This window comes from Epinephelus moara, chromosome 2 (assembly GCF_006386435.1).
Source record: "Epinephelus moara isolate mb chromosome 2, YSFRI_EMoa_1.0, whole genome shotgun sequence".
NCBI lineage: Eukaryota > Metazoa > Chordata > Actinopteri > Perciformes > Serranidae > Epinephelus > Epinephelus moara.
Window position 1 is genome coordinate 27109016 of NC_065507.1, and position 17334 is coordinate 27126349.

The 17334-nt window shown below is 39.6% G+C and overlaps 1 protein-coding gene across 1 annotated transcript in view; it reads right to left on the reverse strand.

Moving 5' to 3' along the window:
- Nucleotides 1-16428, reverse strand: part of dph1 (diphthamide biosynthesis 1) — an 88608-nt gene extending 72180 nt beyond the window's left edge. The window contains exons 1-2 of the mRNA XM_050063884.1: nucleotides 16321-16428; nucleotides 14290-14439 (exon numbers count right to left, since the gene is read on the reverse strand). Of these exons, the coding sequence (XP_049919841.1) occupies nucleotides 14290-14439; nucleotides 16321-16390 (220 nt within the window). The 5' untranslated portion in view covers nucleotides 16391-16428. The remainder of the gene's footprint in view (nucleotides 1-14289; nucleotides 14440-16320) is intronic.
- Between the last annotated feature and the right edge of the window lie 906 nt (nucleotides 16429-17334).

Consider the following 17334-nt stretch of genomic DNA (forward strand, 5'->3'; position numbering starts at 1 on the left):
AGTTTCATGCAGATCGGTCAAACTTCCTAGGAAGAGATCCATTTTAAGTGTTTTTCAAAAAATTCAAAATGGCGGAAAATTTATATAATCAGAAGTTCTGGGTTCTTGATGCAAATTTGTTCCTCACGAGCAGAGGCATCTCTGTGCAAAGTTTCATGTCTCTACGACATACGGGGCATGAGATATGCCCATTCAAAGTTTGCAATTTCAATCGGTTGCTATAGCGCCCCCCTTTGGCCAATTGATGTAATATTGCTTCATTTGCGCCCTCCCATGACCCTCTACCACTGTGCCATATTTCACATGGATTGACCAAGTTAGTGAGGAGAAAAACGTGGAACAGACACACACACAGACAAACACACAGACAGAGTTTTCGTCATTATATAATAAGATATCTAAGTTGTCTTGGCTGTATTTCTTATCTGTCTCACAATATTAGACTACTTAATTTGATGGACAACTACAAGTTATACCGGCAGAAAGATGGCATATGCCGGCCAACATTAACTCTGTAAGGGTATTTCATTTATTAGCTTCAGATGTCGTGTGTTTATACACCTAACAACTCAAAAAAAAAAAAACTATTCTTGCACACGTCACTTAATGTTAGACCCCCCAAACAGAATTAGCTTATGGCCAGTGCCCCACTTTTGCAAAATGTGTTAAAAGAAAAGACAACACTACAACAAATTAGAAAAAAATCAGAATATATCTCCTTCCCTTTATTAATGCAATGATAATTACATTTTTAATACATATAGTAATGATTCAAATTTTATTTGCATTTCCCCCTGGCAACCCCACTTTACATGGTTTACATGAACTTTCAATCACCAATCATCTAATGATGCTGTTACATGACATTCCTCTTGTTGTAGCACTATGGGTGGTAGCAGGAAAGCTACAATTGGGATTATGTTAACAATCACAGACAGGAGGCAAACTAAGACGATGACCAATTTATCAGTAAACAACAGACTGAACAGACAAAGCCCAGGGATTACTCAGAAAGTCAGATTATGGCTAGGAAGACTAGAATCATGCTATGTACGGGGTTTGGCCTGTAGTAGTTTACATTTGAGGTGTGTATGCAGATGGTAATGCACGTGTATCTCTGTGTTTTACATACTATGTGCTGTGGAACTCCAAAATGGCTATTATTAGAAAAACGGGACTTGATGAAATAACCAAAGGAACTCATTTATTAAATCAGTTGCCAGTTTATTAGATACACTGAGTTAATATAGTGTATTACAGCAGCACTGTAATAAATCTTACCTTCATGAAGGTTACAGCCTAATCAGTTTTTGCTGAAACTATTTTAGAGAGGAGTTGATTCAACTTTATAGTAATTTGGGAGACCACAGTTTGCAGTGCTATTGTGTTGTATTGCATTATAAACTATATACACTCACTGGCCACTAGGTACACCTCTTCAACTACTCATTAACGCAAATACCTAAATAGCCAATCACGTGGCAGCAACTCAATGCATTTAAGCATGTAGACATGGTCAAGACGACCTGCTGAAGTTCAAACCGAGCATCAGAATGGGGAAGAAAGGTGACGTTGAAAGTGGCATGGTAGTTGGTGCCAGACGGGCTGGTCTGAGTATTTCAGAAACTGCTGATCTACTGGGATTTTCACACACAACCATCTCTAGGGTTTACAGAGGATGGTCCCAAAAAGAGGAAAGTGTAGAGGAACAGCCTCTCTGGACATCCCTTGAACCAGTATTATCAATGAACAAGACCCACCAGACCACCAGGGGTCAAATACTGTACTTAGGACTCACCCCTGTATCACCCCGATTTATTTCAGCCATCCTTAGGCCTAAAGGAGGTAAAAAGTCACTTGGGATCCCTCAAGTTTCAGATGGCATCTTAAGTATCCAGCCTTCAGGCAAAACGCAGTGATGAACTAGTCCACTAGACAATGCTTCTTTTTTCCACCACATCCTGTCCCTTCCTGTCACCCCAGGAAAGCACGCCCTCCCCTCTCTTACCAAATGTTCTGTGTGACCAAAACTGAAATGTCTGTTGGAAGTGAAAGTATACCCTTTATCCATATTATGTGTTTGAAGTATAGGAATATAATTGGGGTTCATTAATCAACTTGTTTGCATGAATATGTGCTTCCTCATTTTGTTTTTCATTATATGTCGCAACTATAAGTTGTTTTCAATTGTATTCGTTTTAATTGGATGTTAAGAACCGATTCTGACCATAATGAGAAGAGTATGTGCCTATCGCGTGTAACATGTCAAAGTATATGTCAAAGATATAAATATACATATATATATATATATATATATATATATACACACACACATATACATGATCTGGTATAATAAGAAGCATTAAGTTTCTTTTGAAATAAAGTAATCAGCCTGTTTTACAACAAAGAAGACTGCCTTATCAGATTTGCCCACTGCGCTCGCTCGCTTGACTCTAGTCTTCTCCTCTAGTCTCTTGTGTGTGTCTCTTGTCTCTCTCTTTTGTCTTCTTCTTCTTGTCTTCTTCTTATTTTTTCTTTTGTTTCTTCTTTTTCGTATCTTAGCCTCTTTCGTATTTACGTTTTAGTTATGTTTTTATACTCTCACATCAAAGTTATTTTAAACTTTTAAGTTTTGCTTATCCAGTTTTCTTTTATCTCCAGTTTTTTTTTTTTTTTACATTTTTACGCACGTTAATAATAACTTTGATAACAATATCGAACGGCCAACGATATTGTTTTCAGCATTATTATAAGCGAGTAATTATAACAAAGTAGACAAGTGCCCTTTTCGACCTGCCTCTTCAACCAAAGATTCATCAAACCCAGCGGCTGCCAGCCACTTCCCACAGTGGTTCTTGTGCCAAACCCAAAGGCTTTTTGCAGCACAAGGAAAACGACGTGGGGGTACCCACAAGACTTCACAGGCTCAACCGATCCCCCCCCCCCCCCCCCGACAGTGCGCCAGCGGGTGCCATTCTGCCATTCTGTTGGAAAGTCTGGGAGTTGCAAAGTGAAAGTTTGAGGCCCCAGGAGAAACGACTGCATGATTCGCTGCTATGACACGCTGGGCAGTGGTTAGAGCTGATGTCGAATAGGAGATTTAATTATCTTAATCTTAATCTAGGACTCCTTAGATAAATATTTTGTACATTCCTGCGTTCCGGTTTATCTTAACATACTCACTCACTATCACCAAATTAAATAACCCACACGAGTGTTACTTCTTGTTTTAATCCATTTATACATACTGTTGATTTTGTGTTATTTCATATTATCCTCATTCATTTACTCAGTTGTTACCCATTTAGCTTAAATAAATTTTCATTTATCGCCAAGTCGTTGTCTGTGGATATTTCTTTTGAGCAGGAATCAAGATCACTGTATGGAGAATTCATAACCCAGATATTGAGATTGATTCATTATTGATAAGTGTGCTGACGAATTAATAATTGGTTTACGGAGTTATTAATTGGATTAGTCGCTTCCCTCATTAGGAGAGTGGTGCCCCAAATTTTATTACGAGTGCAATCATTCTCAAAAAGGTATTTCCCCTACACCAGTGAGCGGCAGTTCTCTGGGTGAAAATGCCTTGTTGATGCCAGAGGTCAGAGGAGAATGGCCAATGCCTTGTTGATGCCAGAGGTCAGAGGAGAATGGCCAGACTGGTTCAAGATGTTAGACAGGCAACAGCGACTTAAATAACCACTTGTTACAACCAAGATATGCAGAAGACCATCTCTGAACCAACAACATCTTAAGCCTTGAAGCAGATGGGCTACAGCAGCTACTACTGTCAGCAAAGAACAGGAAACTGAGGCTACAATTTACACGGGCTCACCAAAATTGAACAATAGAAGATTGGAGAAACACTGCCTGGTCTGATGAGTCTGGATTTCTGCTGCAACATTCAGATGGTAGGGTCAGAATTTGGCGTAAACAAAATAAAAGCATGGATCCATCCTGCCTTGTACCAACAGAACAAGGCAGGATGGATCAGACTGGTGGTGGTGGTGTAATGGTATGGGGGATATTTTCTTGGCACACTTTGGGCCCCTTAGTAGCTACCAACTGAGTATCACTCTACCTGAGTAGTGTTGCCTCTTTATGACCACAGTGTACCTGATGGCTACTTCCAGCAGGATAACATGCCATGTAACAAGCTCAAATCATCTCAAACTGGTTTCTTCAACATGACAATGAGTTCACTGTACTCCAATCGCCTCCACAGTTACCAGATCTCAATCCAATAGAGCACCTTTGGGATGTGGTGGAACGGGAGATTCACATCATGGATGTGCAGCCGACAAATCTGCAGCAACTGTGTGATGCTATCATGTCAATATGGACCAAAATCTCTGAGGAATGTTTCCAGCACCTTGTTGAACCTATGCCACAAAATATTAAAGCAGCTTTGAAGGCAAAAGGGGTCCAACGCGGTACTAGAAAGGTGTACCTAATAAAGTGGCTGGTGAGTGTATTTAGTCTAATCTTATTCCTATATTTAATTAATAGATAAATTCTGGCATAATCCAATAACCTTTTAAAATTCAACTCATTATTATGACTTATTTTTACCAATTACCACTTTGGAGTCTATATTTGTAAAGTCCCTACAGCATGTGTTCACATACGTACACGTGAATCCACATGTGAATTGGGACTGAATGGAAGTCTTAAAAGTAGATACTGAATTGAATAAGCACAATTCCACCAAGGTTATGCTACTGCATGTAAAACTTTGTCTTTACCATTAATTAGGCTCTATTCAGCAAACGCATACATCCCCACGTGCATGTCCAGTCTGTAGATACTACTGACTATGATGGGCTTGAACTTTACACTGGCAGCCAGCTCTCTCTGCTCTCATGTTTCTGTAAAAGGAACACACTGTTCAGACAGAGAAGACAAGGCCATCTCGACTGCTGAGTGGGGAGTTATTTCATAATTGGGGATGGGAGAAAACAGCAGTTTTGTTATTGTGGGATGCAAAATGAGACTACATCGAGATAGATCATTAATTAACTAGAAAAGAAGAAGAAGTAGTAGTCATGTAGTCACCATCCACTTGTTTGACTCCTCTGTTCAGTTCAGTGGGCTTCTGTGTAGCTGGATGTGTAGCCAGCACTGGTGTTGAAGCAATTCTCAATTAACAACTGAATTTAAGACTCTAAGAACTTTTGTCTCATTTCCCACGGCACGCCTACTGATAAAAGCATCTGCAACATGGGAAAAAGCTGCAGGAACTAAAAGAAATGGCTAAATGCTCCACATGTTGCTTACTGTCTTGAAGCGCAAGGAAACATCTGAAGAGAAACTGTCAACTGTGCTAATCTTTTGATTGTCTGTAGTTTAGTTGTGAGAAGACCTTGGAAAACAGAACAACTCCCCGGGCATTTCACAATCCCTGCAGGGGAACACTTTCATGAATTCAAGGTCCCCCAAGACACTCAAGGCCGTACTGCTTTTTGCTTCTATTGCTTTATCTCTATGTCTCTTTTAATTCTTCTGTTTTACCCAATAGGATTTAGTAGGCGTGTGCAAGGCTGAACAAGTGTTGTAAGACCAAAGCCATTGCAAGTGAATTAAGATCTTAAATCAAAAAGAAATGGCTGCACTGTGGGTACGGCCATATAATCGGTTTCCTCTTAAATGGTGGTTATATTACTTTAAACTAAACACAGAGAGCAAAAGATTATTACCTGGAAAGGTAAAAATCGTTTGTATTAATTTAGTTTTATTTAACCTTTATTTAACCAGAATGTCCTTTGAGATTAAAATCACTTTTTCAAGGGAAATCTGGCCAAAAAATTATATATATTAGTGTATTGTATTTAGTGTTGCACGGTTTACTGGTACCAACGGTAGACCGCGGTACTTAAACACCACGGTACATATGATACCATATTGTTGGAGCATCGTAGTACTACGGTACCTCACAGTACCACTACTGTGGGATAAGTTCAAAGTCCAATCATAAGAGGGTGAGTGTCCTTGCACCGTCCAATAACGGCACGCGCTGGCCACCTGGCACTCAATATGTTGCTGCAGTGGTTTGTTTTCCAGTGACATTTCAGGTATTAGCTGAGCTATTGAGTATCTTTGAGCAGTGAAACTTATTATTTATTTATTTTAACTTGTAGGCTAGATTTGTTTGTCCAATAATTTCCTCTTCTTGGTGTCATGACTGCCCAGAAATTCCTGAACAGCCGAGCTGTGGCAGCACACAGGTATGTGTCATGTCAGAGGAGAAACGAGCCGTTCACATTACTCTCTTCGTGGCAGGTTACGGCCCACAAACCTCACCACAATCAAGGGACTGTTCTTTACTTGTCAGGGGAGGAGGGTGGCTGGTTGATTTTTATTTATTTATTTTTTTTATTTTGATCCCCCCTATGTTAATCACTTACTGATGCTGTTTTTGAAGTATGAATACGTCAATAAGTAATTTATTCCATTGAAATATCATTGATGTATTATAGAAAAGTGATTCATCTTTTAATAAATGACAAAAGGCACATCTGCCTCATTTTTGCTGTGGTATCGTGATACTACTCAGAACCATGATACTTTCACTGGTATCGTACCGTGGGTCCCAATTTTGGTACTGTGACAACACTAATTGTATTGTATAGATACTGCATGTGAAAAACAGACAAGGGACAAATAAGTCATTTTGTGTGTTTATGTAGGAAAAAAAGGCAATATTTATTATCATCATCAGATTTTTGTTACTCTCAAATATCGACACCTGCCTTGAAAAAACACACTATTGGTTTAGCAATTGTTTGAATAAAATGATTATTTAACCGAGGCTAGAAAAAGCAAATCTGCCTGTATTTTCTTAACTTAATGGGGCTATTACTTTGAACTAAACACAAATGGCAAATGTCACTACCTGGAGACACATGACGGTTTTGATGTAATGAAGACAAACCAGGACTGGAGAGCACAAATCCATTTGTTTCTAAAAAAAAAAACATTCAGTATGTACCAAACAGCCATTTCACCAAAGTACACTGCTTTCATCTTATTTGTGAAAGGCTAGTCTGGAGAGCGTCCATCTGGCTTGTTTGCTGGTCCGTCTTCCAATTAAAGGCATCAAATGACTGATTCTCTAAAAATCTATCAATCAATCAATCAATTTTATTTATAAAGCCCAATATCACAAATCACAAACAAAACAGTAGACTCAAGTCAACAAGTTATTATCACCTAATTATATTTTTGTTCACTTGTCTTTATCTTAACTTAGTGTGCGACGGTAATCAAGACAGCAGACAGCCAACAGCCGTTAGAAAGACTCTGAACTAAGCTGCTCTTGTAAAGAGCCGAGATGTTCAACAGATTATATCAAAACAACGCTCAATTAGATTAAAATGAGAAAATCAGGCAAAACAACACGAAGCTTTTGACTATTTATAAACTCTAGGAAAAAAAGGCTGGGCAGCTAAAAAAAACACTCTACTGTATCTCCCTCAGCCCTCCATTTCAAAAGCACAGTGTATGAGACTTGAGAGGAGTTCAAAAGGCTGACAAAGAAACAGATGGACACAAAGAGGAACAGAGAGAGACAGGGGTGATAAGGTGAGTTATGCTCTCTGCGTTCAGAGAGAGAGAGAGAGGGTGAGCTCTGATAAAAAGCGTCACACGACAAAAAAAAGCAAAGCCAGCAAGCTGCGGTAAACTGCACGCTCCCCACAGGGACATCTAAAAAAAATGATTAAATCCTCTTGGTATGCCATCTGCATATTTCCTCCCAAGGCAGGAGCGACTGAAGGACGACACATTTTGACATTTACATTAGTGAAGGACGTTTTTTTTCTTAGGCTGGATGCCACCATTGCTAACACTTTCCCAACACTTGTTTAATAAGAGCACCCAGCACGAGGAAACATCAACTGTAACAATGCATGAGGGCAGGAATTCAAGCACATGTTATTAAAGGACACGCTCACATTTTTGAAGGTCTCTCTTACATCAATACTCAAATATGTATTAAAATAAAGAAATCATTTTGTCAACCTTTACTTACATTCAATTTGCTTTAGAAAGTAGATCTCTTTGCAACCAGTATGGACAAGAGGAAGAGTGTAAGCAACCTTTGCATGATCATGTTAGTATTTTAAAACAGACTTCAACCATGAACCCGTCCTTACAGGTATACTATGCAGGCCTTTCTATAAAATAAAGTGCAGACCCATGCAAAAGCAATCCCTCTCAATCATCACTTGTGACCTACTAGAAGTGTGTGGCAGTGCATTTTTCTGCCGAGACTCTGCCCTCTGCCTGTATCTTCTTATTTTCTTCTTATTTGCTGTGTTCAGGATATTTCTGGGCTGCAACTTTTAGGCAGTGTGTTGCCTACAGCCAATAACAGTACATAGGTGAGGTCAGGACTTTATGAAAAGGTGGTGATCAGGTAGTAGCAGCACGCATCCAAAGCTTCTTTCACATTGCACAAAAACCTGCTAACATCTGGCTTTTTAATGTAATGTGAAAGGTTATGATTGGCATTCAGACACAGGTCAAAGGACTCTGCAGTAGTCAAGGGTACTTATCAGCTCCGACTCTGATCAGCATCGATGGAAACTTAACACCCAAGTGATCGTGCTAATTTTAGCCCCTTAACCGGTGAGATGCAATGACACACAACCACAGAATACTGTATCTCTGCCCAAGCAGCCCTTAAACATTGATCCTAATTAGTCTGCACCGCGTTTTAAAGAGAGACTGAATGTGTAAGAGATGTACAAAAAGAAGTAACCACTGTTAAATTTTTCCATGGGCCTCCATGCTGCTTTCTACTGTTAACTAACCTGTTTTCCGGCCTGTCCATGATGTTGAACGTGACACACAGAAAAGGCATACTCATCTGCTGCAGAGCTGTGTACACTGCTCTGGTCTACTGGCAGTGGGAAAGGAGTCTATCGCCTATATTAAGAGGGGTTTCCTGTGTTAAAAAAATCCCATGTACGTGCACTAATTTTGGTAGGAAAAAGAGGAAGCTACAAAGATCATGGACATGTCGCTGAAATAAACACAAGGCGAAACACCAAGCAGACAAAGCCCGTTCTAAAACAAGAGTAAATCTGGGGTTGAATATCACTTTCACTGGCGAGCACCTAAGGAGAGGACAGAGATGAAGATCAACATGGAGTCAGCCTGTTTCCTGTTAAGACAGGCATGTGCCGGCAGTTAGCTTTGATAGCTTTTTTAAGTCTTTTAGGGGACAAGTTTGAATGTTGTGTTTACAAACAATAAGTTGCAATTTCTGCATAGTAAATTCTAAAGTGAAAAAGTACCAAAACATTTTCATCAGAGTCCATAAAAATCCTGAATCTTTCTTTGTCAGTTGAAAATCTGAATCAGTTTCTCACTAAACCAGACTGACAAAATGAGCGATAACCTTCTGAGGCATGCAGACACACAAATGTCGATTTAGCACATTTTCAGTGAAACAGAAAATAAAAACTGTCAGTTACTTTTTTTCCAAAGTCTGCCTAGTTCACATGTGCTTTCTTGAATTTTAAATTCGGTAGAAGAGAAACCTCTTGAGACGGGCAGTATCATTTAAATTTTCTTCAACGGGTTACAGTAAAGGACAACTGTAATCAGAGTTATTTTAATTCGGAAGGCTACTGTATATGAAGAGAGAACTAATTAAGATCTGAGCGTTAAGGGTGCCACTCATGTAATGAAAGGTTGATACAAGTGCAGAAGCAGTTTAAAAACTAAAGAGGTGTTTTACTGCTGGAAGAGATGGTCTATTAATAAAACTGGGGTATCTATGCAGCAGAAAGACACAAATTGAAATTGGTGCTATATGACCAGAGAAAACAGAGGAAAAGGGCTGTTGCATTTGCTTTTGCTCAAGAGGTCAAAAACCTACAACTACCAGAATGCACTGTGCCACAACGGACCAATAAACTCTCCTGCAGGTGGGTGATGACAAACAGTCCTGAACAACAATAGACCATAGGTCAATATGGCAGCTGGCTGGTAACAAACAGTCCTGAACAACAGTTAACCAGTACACTAAGACATGTTGCTGAAAAAACATTTGAGGTGAGAAATAAGCAACACAGTAACAGAATCTTCATATTTCATATTTGATCAGCACTGCTCAGTTTTACCATTTGATTTCAGTATTTTCAGCCTGTTTTTACAATACAGAAAACAGTATGGTGCTCACTTCTGTTCACAAATTCTCGCATTACAGCCAAACAGTGCACTAAAATCTGTTTCTGAAGACGTTTTAGGTGAGAAATTGGCAATACAGTGACAGAATCTTGGTTTATATTTGATCAGCACTGCCTCGTTTAACTGTTCAACAGTTCAATCTGACTTTGGTCTGAGTTTGAGATCGAGCGAGTGAGAGACAGCGAGGCGGTGCTCTGTCTTCAGTACTCTTTGTGTCTAGGAAGACGTGCATTCAAAGCTGAGAAAGTATGATCAAACAACAGCCTGAGAGCCAGCAAATATTGTTTTGAGTCATCCAGCTGATTTGAGCTAGAGATGAGCAGGGAGATCTGGGTGCTGGCGCGAAGTTAACTACAGTTAATTTACTAATGCAACACACAATGTTATGATACAAAGCTGATTAAAAATTGGCAAGGGCGTTTTCACACGTAGAATGTAGAATGATTGAATGATAGAATAATTGTACGACACGTATTCATGTCAACACAACACGTCTAGAATGTCGCATCACTGAGTGTGAGGTCTGCAGACATAAACGTAAGACTCTTATCTCTCTCATTATTTTAATAGTGTTAAATTAGTCCCCCTTTAAAAAAACGATAAGAAGCAGCCATGCCTGGGTGTGTGGCTCGTCATAATCCAGCAGCACCTTAAAATGAGGCACTTTTCTCTTGATGAGATTCATATAACTCTCAGTAGAAGCATTCCCACCACCTGATTACTCCTCAGGGTTTCCATAGTATTAGATTAAATTTATGAAAACCTGCAAACTATCTAATACTGTCTCTACACATGGATAGTGAAAATGAAATACTGTATGCGTCATCGACGGCCATTCTAATTCCTGTGCCTCTTTGTTTCCCTGCTGATTTTGTAATTTCAAAAAACAGCTCTGCTTTGATAGAACAAAATTAATAGGGGACTGAAGCTCTTCAAAGCGTCCTGGCAGTACTTACATTTTTTTCTGTTATTTTATCATCACTTAATAACGGCATAAAGGCTAGTAAAACAATGTAACGCTATCATCAAATGTTACTGAAGGCAGTACAGGAGCAACAACAAATAATCTGCCTGTTGCCATAAAGCACAGCAACAGTACATCAATGTCAGTGAAGCCTCCCACTGTGCCCACACTCAGTTAGTCCTGAGGCTACAATCCCACTGCAGGCTTCGCCATTCAGTTCGGATTATTTGCACACATCTGATTATTCTGTTTGACTGTACTGTTTTTCAAGTGACCCGTATCATGTATCAGTCTGACTGACCTCCATCCTGAAATAATACCAACAAACAAAAGACATCTTAGCAAAAGATATGACGTCTAGACAGTCTGTCAGAGGCAACTGAAACTGTTGCCAAGTTTTGTAGCTGAGTAGAATACGTCTCCTCCTTTTACTTTGAGACTGGGTTTGAAATGTTTGTTGTTCATGAGGCCAAGTGCTTTCAACCTGGGTCAAAAGAGACATTAAAAAGTATGATTCCTTTATATTTGTAGTTACACTGCACACACACATTTGAGTTGACAGTGAGAAGGCATCTGAGTTTGAGCATCATCCGCCGCAGACAGTGTGACTGCAGTCTCCTCACTCTGTCAATAACACATAAGCTCAATTCCTGCGGGAACTGTCCCCCCCGCCCCCGAAGATCAAAGAAAGCTAACACATCCCCCTCACAAATTCAGTGTTAACCGACTCCAAAACACACTGGACATGGAAGTGCCTCTGAACAGCACTCCTCTTCACTTTGGTGTCCATGCTGACCAATAAGAGTTAACACAATTAATAAAAAAATGAGCCTGTTTTTCTTAATCAAATCACCACAAATACATCTTAATATACTGAGTCACTGTGGGATGAACATGGCCTCTTCAAAACTGGGTCTGTTTTTGATTTGTCACAACACTGGATAAACCTGTGTGAACCTGGCAGGTTACAGATTGTACAATAAAGTCGTCAAAGTAGGTCAAAGCACAGACACACTCATGGATGGCATTCTGACTGAATGCTTGAACACGCTGTCTTTGGGTATAAGATTCTTAATGCTGTGCATACTGTGCATTCATACATTCACTCTGTACTGCTTATCGCCCTCAAACATGCAAAGTAGTTGTTAATGAGGTGTGAGTAACCGTACAGAGGAAAGTACTTCAGTGCTGAGCCCTCAGCTACCATTAGCTGTGTCTTGTGGTGACATTAATGGACATAATATAAATACATATACATACTACATGGTAAAGTAGGGCATTGCAGGGAATGTAAGGCTCTAATCAGACAGTGCACTTTTTGCAGGCTGCAAAAGGTGAGACGTACAGTGTTTTTTTGTTGAAGCATGCCCTGATCAGACCTGCGTCTTTTTGCTGAGAGGCAAACTCATAGATACCTTAAAATCTACATATAAAAAACGGACAGGCAGAGGGCACGTACTCTGGCTCTTTTTGAGGGCGAAGGGTTTTCCCAAATAAGATGTTGGACACAAAGACACAGATCTGTGAGGGTACATGAGACCCTCTGCAAGAAGAGTAATTGCAGAGAGTACCATCAGCTGGTCCAGGAGCTTCACCTGGATGATGGTCTGTTCAACTCTAATTTTAGGATGAGTCGGGGACCATTTGACAATCTGCAGTCAATCGTCGGGCCAAGTAAAACGTTGGAACGTAGATATTTTTTGTAGCTTGCCTTGGACAGTGTTTCAACAGTTACCTTAACACAAAACATGTACATACTCCTCAAATTTGTAGCTATCACCGCTAAAGAAGGCCCGCCTTTTATTTCATTTAATTGGACATTGGGGGAAAAAAAACACACCAGGCCCCTTTTCCACTCTGGGTTGAAGTTTTTCCAACTCCAGGCACTCAGGGTGCTCTTGCAAAAACACAAGGCGCATGGAGCAGAAAAATGCAAATCGCTCAGCAACACAAAATCAGTGAGCAAAACGCTCAACTCTCAAAAAAATACATAAAGCCGTCCAGGCTAAAACTGGTTGTCAGTGTCATGTTTGGGCACAAAGATCCTTTCACAAGAAGCGTAACTTGTCCTCCAGCTTTGCTAGTTAACATGACTATAACTTGGAACTACTCCTGTTAAATACAGTATACAGGCTGTGTAGAACACTGCATTTACTGCACATCCTTTATCCAACCTCTGGTGCAATTAAGTTAATGTAGCTTAATTCAGAAATCAGTCGTGCAGTTTAAAAGCCTCTAGCAAAAGCACTTGAGAATCCAGTGCCGTGGTTATTTTACTCATGAGCATTGTGACATTGTGGAATACATGGTCGACTCCGCTTTTCAAGAGTGCCCTAATAAACCAACCATTTCCTTAAGTGAGGGCCACACAAACCCTGTTTCACCTCGCAGTAAAGCTTATGGCACAGACGCGCTAAATGACTTTTAAACTCGTCAGATTGCTGTACTGGTCACATTATACCACTGTCTGTCTTATAGCATTGTATCTTGAAGTTGTTGTGGTTTGCACATTACTGACAACAGGGGGTCACACATTACAAGACAGTTTACTAGGAGGAATCCCTATTAAGTCTGTCTGGTCTATAAAACACATGCCAGAGGTGACACAAAAACGATGCAAGACCACACGAAAGACAGAGTTCTCTCCAATTTGGAGTTGCAAATTGTTTGTGCAATGATTTGATATGAAAAAACAAGGTAGAAAAATAAAAGAACATTCGGTTAAGAAAGGTTGGGAGATGCAGGCAGCAAGGATTGTCTGTTCTGTTGCAGACGTTTCCTCCCCCTGATATTTTCCTCACCCCGTATGCTGCCCTGCAATTAGCTTCAGGTTGCTGCTGCTGTCATTTCCGGTCAAAACAAATTTCACACTTGAGGACTGGACTCACAGACAGGTCCAGAAATCTCTCTGATGGTGTCTTTGAAAATTCACATGTAGCCATCATCGCTCACAGGAGCAAGCACCGATTTGCCTCTGATCTGAGGCTCTTGTCACAATCTCCAAAAACTGTTGGCCAGTGGAAAATCGGTGCTTATATCATGTAGTGTAAACAATATTCTACGACTGTTTTTACAGAGCACACGTGCAATATGAGTCAAGTGTATTAAGACAGAACAGAGCTCACCTCTTTTGGCTTTCACCTGTCTCACTCGCCAAACCGTCTTGGGGATCTCAAAGTTGTAATTTGCAGGCAGGGCTTTGATTGCCTCCTGTAACTCGGGGTCCTGCAGGATTTCATCTGGGATTTGATTGGCGACCCGTCGTGGTCCACGGACTGAGGAGAAAGTTAAACGACTGAGCTGTTAGCAATGCCGTGAACACAGATTTAAGCGAGGACACAATCAATCAACCTTAACTGAGACTATCATCGGAAAAGTCACAGTCAGATAATAACAGTTATCAGTGACATTGCCCAGCAGGAGTCGTCAGTACAGGACACTCAGCACCACATGGAGCGAGACTCATGCTTAAAGGCAGGTTTCAAACATGTTCTATAGGTCAGATTAAGCCTTGGGGTGAGAAAAGGGATAATAATTCACTCCGGGGAAGTCCATTCCCACATCCATATTGTCCAGAAGTGTCTCCCACCTCTACAGGGCAAGGCCACCTTTTACGCGGTATGAGAGCTGTGGAATCGGAGAGCACCGCAAGTTTGTCCATGCAGCATTTTGATAACTTTCTACAAGCTACTGGGTGGCTTGAAACTCCGGCTAACATGGTAAAGAAGTTGAAGTTTTTGCTCCAATTACCTGGCAGTTTGAGCTTCATGTAGCTAACACCCACCTTTTGATGGGGTTATTGGCACTTTTTCACAGGCTTATACTTCCTCTGTTTACAGCAGGACTAACCACTACTTTACTTTGTGCCATTTTATTCGACTTTGGTGTTTCTGTGTTGAGTTCAATGAACAACTCAAGACATTCATTTGCAAGATTATTTATCCTCCAAAAATGTAAATGCAGAACTTGTTAAACAGCCACACTCTGCAGTTTTCATAATTCATGTGGCCACTGAGCGACCTTCTATACAAATCTTTGCCACCAGACACAGATGACACTGTTTTGCTTTTCCTCCATTACAGCTTGATTGCTCAGTTAACTGGAGCTACCGTCACGGCACAGTCCAAGTAAATTACATATCTGAATGATAAACTGAAACAAACAAAAATTGCAGTCAATTAAAATTGCTGCTCCTGCTCCATCTGCCATTATTCTACAAATGGCTAAAGAACATTTTAAGGAGAACTCCTGGCTGGTGTCTTCTTACTTAGGATGCGCTTTGGATTCAGATTATAAAACAGCCTTTCAGGTTCTTTCTTATTAGATATTCTTAACTGTCGGCCACAGGGATCACCATCATTTGTCACCTCTATCAGTAGCCCTGCAATTTTCTCACATGATAAAGAGATGGTCTGCAGTCTGTGAACTCTTTTTGATATTGCTAGTCAAAGCGAAAAGGACCATTGTGGCCTCCAAGAGCCCTCTGGTTATCTTTAGAAAATAGGAGCCAACTATGAACTGTTGTCCATGTACAAAATATAAAGATAAACCTCGTCCAAAATAATGTCTCTGTATATTTTGTTTGCATTCTTTTCAGAAGTCTGATAAGCAGACACAGTGTAAAGTGCTGATTGATTATAAACACTGCCAACATGATGCAATCGTGTGAAATCATGTTTGAGAAAAATGCCCATCATCCAGCGTCCAACGGTGAGTTGTGTGTCTGCACAGAGAGAAAATGTCATGTCTGTTGACAGTAACTGTGATCCACTCCATAAATATGACACACACCATCTTTTGTAAACTCTTATTAAACACACAACTCATCTGCCAGCGTCATTCCCATCACACTGAGTCAGGTGGGGAGACGTCACAACACTGAACGCTGACCGGATGCTGATTATTAGACAAATAAAGCAAATGTTTCCTCATGTAACTTGATTGTGTTGAATAAAGCTGGATAGCTACTAAACACTGTGCACACCGCACTCATTTTCTTGTTTGCATTAAAGCCAGACTGCTGTGTTATTGTGCTGAAAACAGCTAAGTGTCGCTAATGTAGCCACGACTCATCGACATCTCTGTAAAATACGAATATACGTTATGTTCTATCTTTCTACTTTACTAAATATTTAATAGTCGACGTTAATATTTACCTGTGGGCTTTTTAGCAGGAACAATCTGAACCTCAGTCCCAGGAGCTGCCATATTTTCTCTCCCAAACATGAAACATGTGAGGAAGAGAAAGGCGAAACCAATCGAGTGCAGAGCTCAGGGAAGAGAAGTGGAGCACAGATGTCATCGATGTCACTGAACGGGACAGCAGGACAAGATCATTCCCATGGACTAGGACAGTTCAGTATGGTATACTTCTATGGGTTAAAGTGCAATGTGCATTATTCAGAGTTGCGATAATAAATTAGATGAAAAAAGTTTAAGTATAATAAAGCCCTCTTTATACTCTACGGCAGTTTCAAAGTGCTACATACACCATGTAAATAAAATAAGTAGTAATAACAGTAATACAGTAATAACATAGTAATAAACCAAACAAAATTACACTAAAACATCAATAAATTATAAAAATTAAAATATTTTGCGGCCGTATTTACCCACTGAGGCAAACATTCAAAGTTCTTCACACACTATGTAAATGAAATAAAAATTAAAGCAGTAAAACAAAAGTAAACAAAACAAAATGAGTGTAAATCATAAAACTGATTAAATAATAAATTAAAACATTTTGCAAACACACAAAAAAAAAATTTATACACTTAGCCACAGGGCTTTAAACACCATGCAAATAAAATAAGAATTATAATAAAACCAAAATAAACAAAACAAAATGAAAGTAAAACATAAAATTGATCAAATAAATCATGAATTAAAAATATTGTGAAGCCAAGTTCATACACCGAGCCACAGTTTCAAAGTCTTTTACATACATTTACATATATGTTACACAAAATACGAGCAGCAATATAGATTAAAAAAAAAAAAAAAATTACAATAAAACCAAAATAAACGAAATAAAATGAAATTAAAACATAAATTTGACCAAATAAATCACAAATTAAAATATTATGCTGCCAAAAATTTGACCAAATAAATCACAAATTAAAATATTATGCTGCCAAGTTTATAGACCTAGCCACAAAGTGCTTTACATA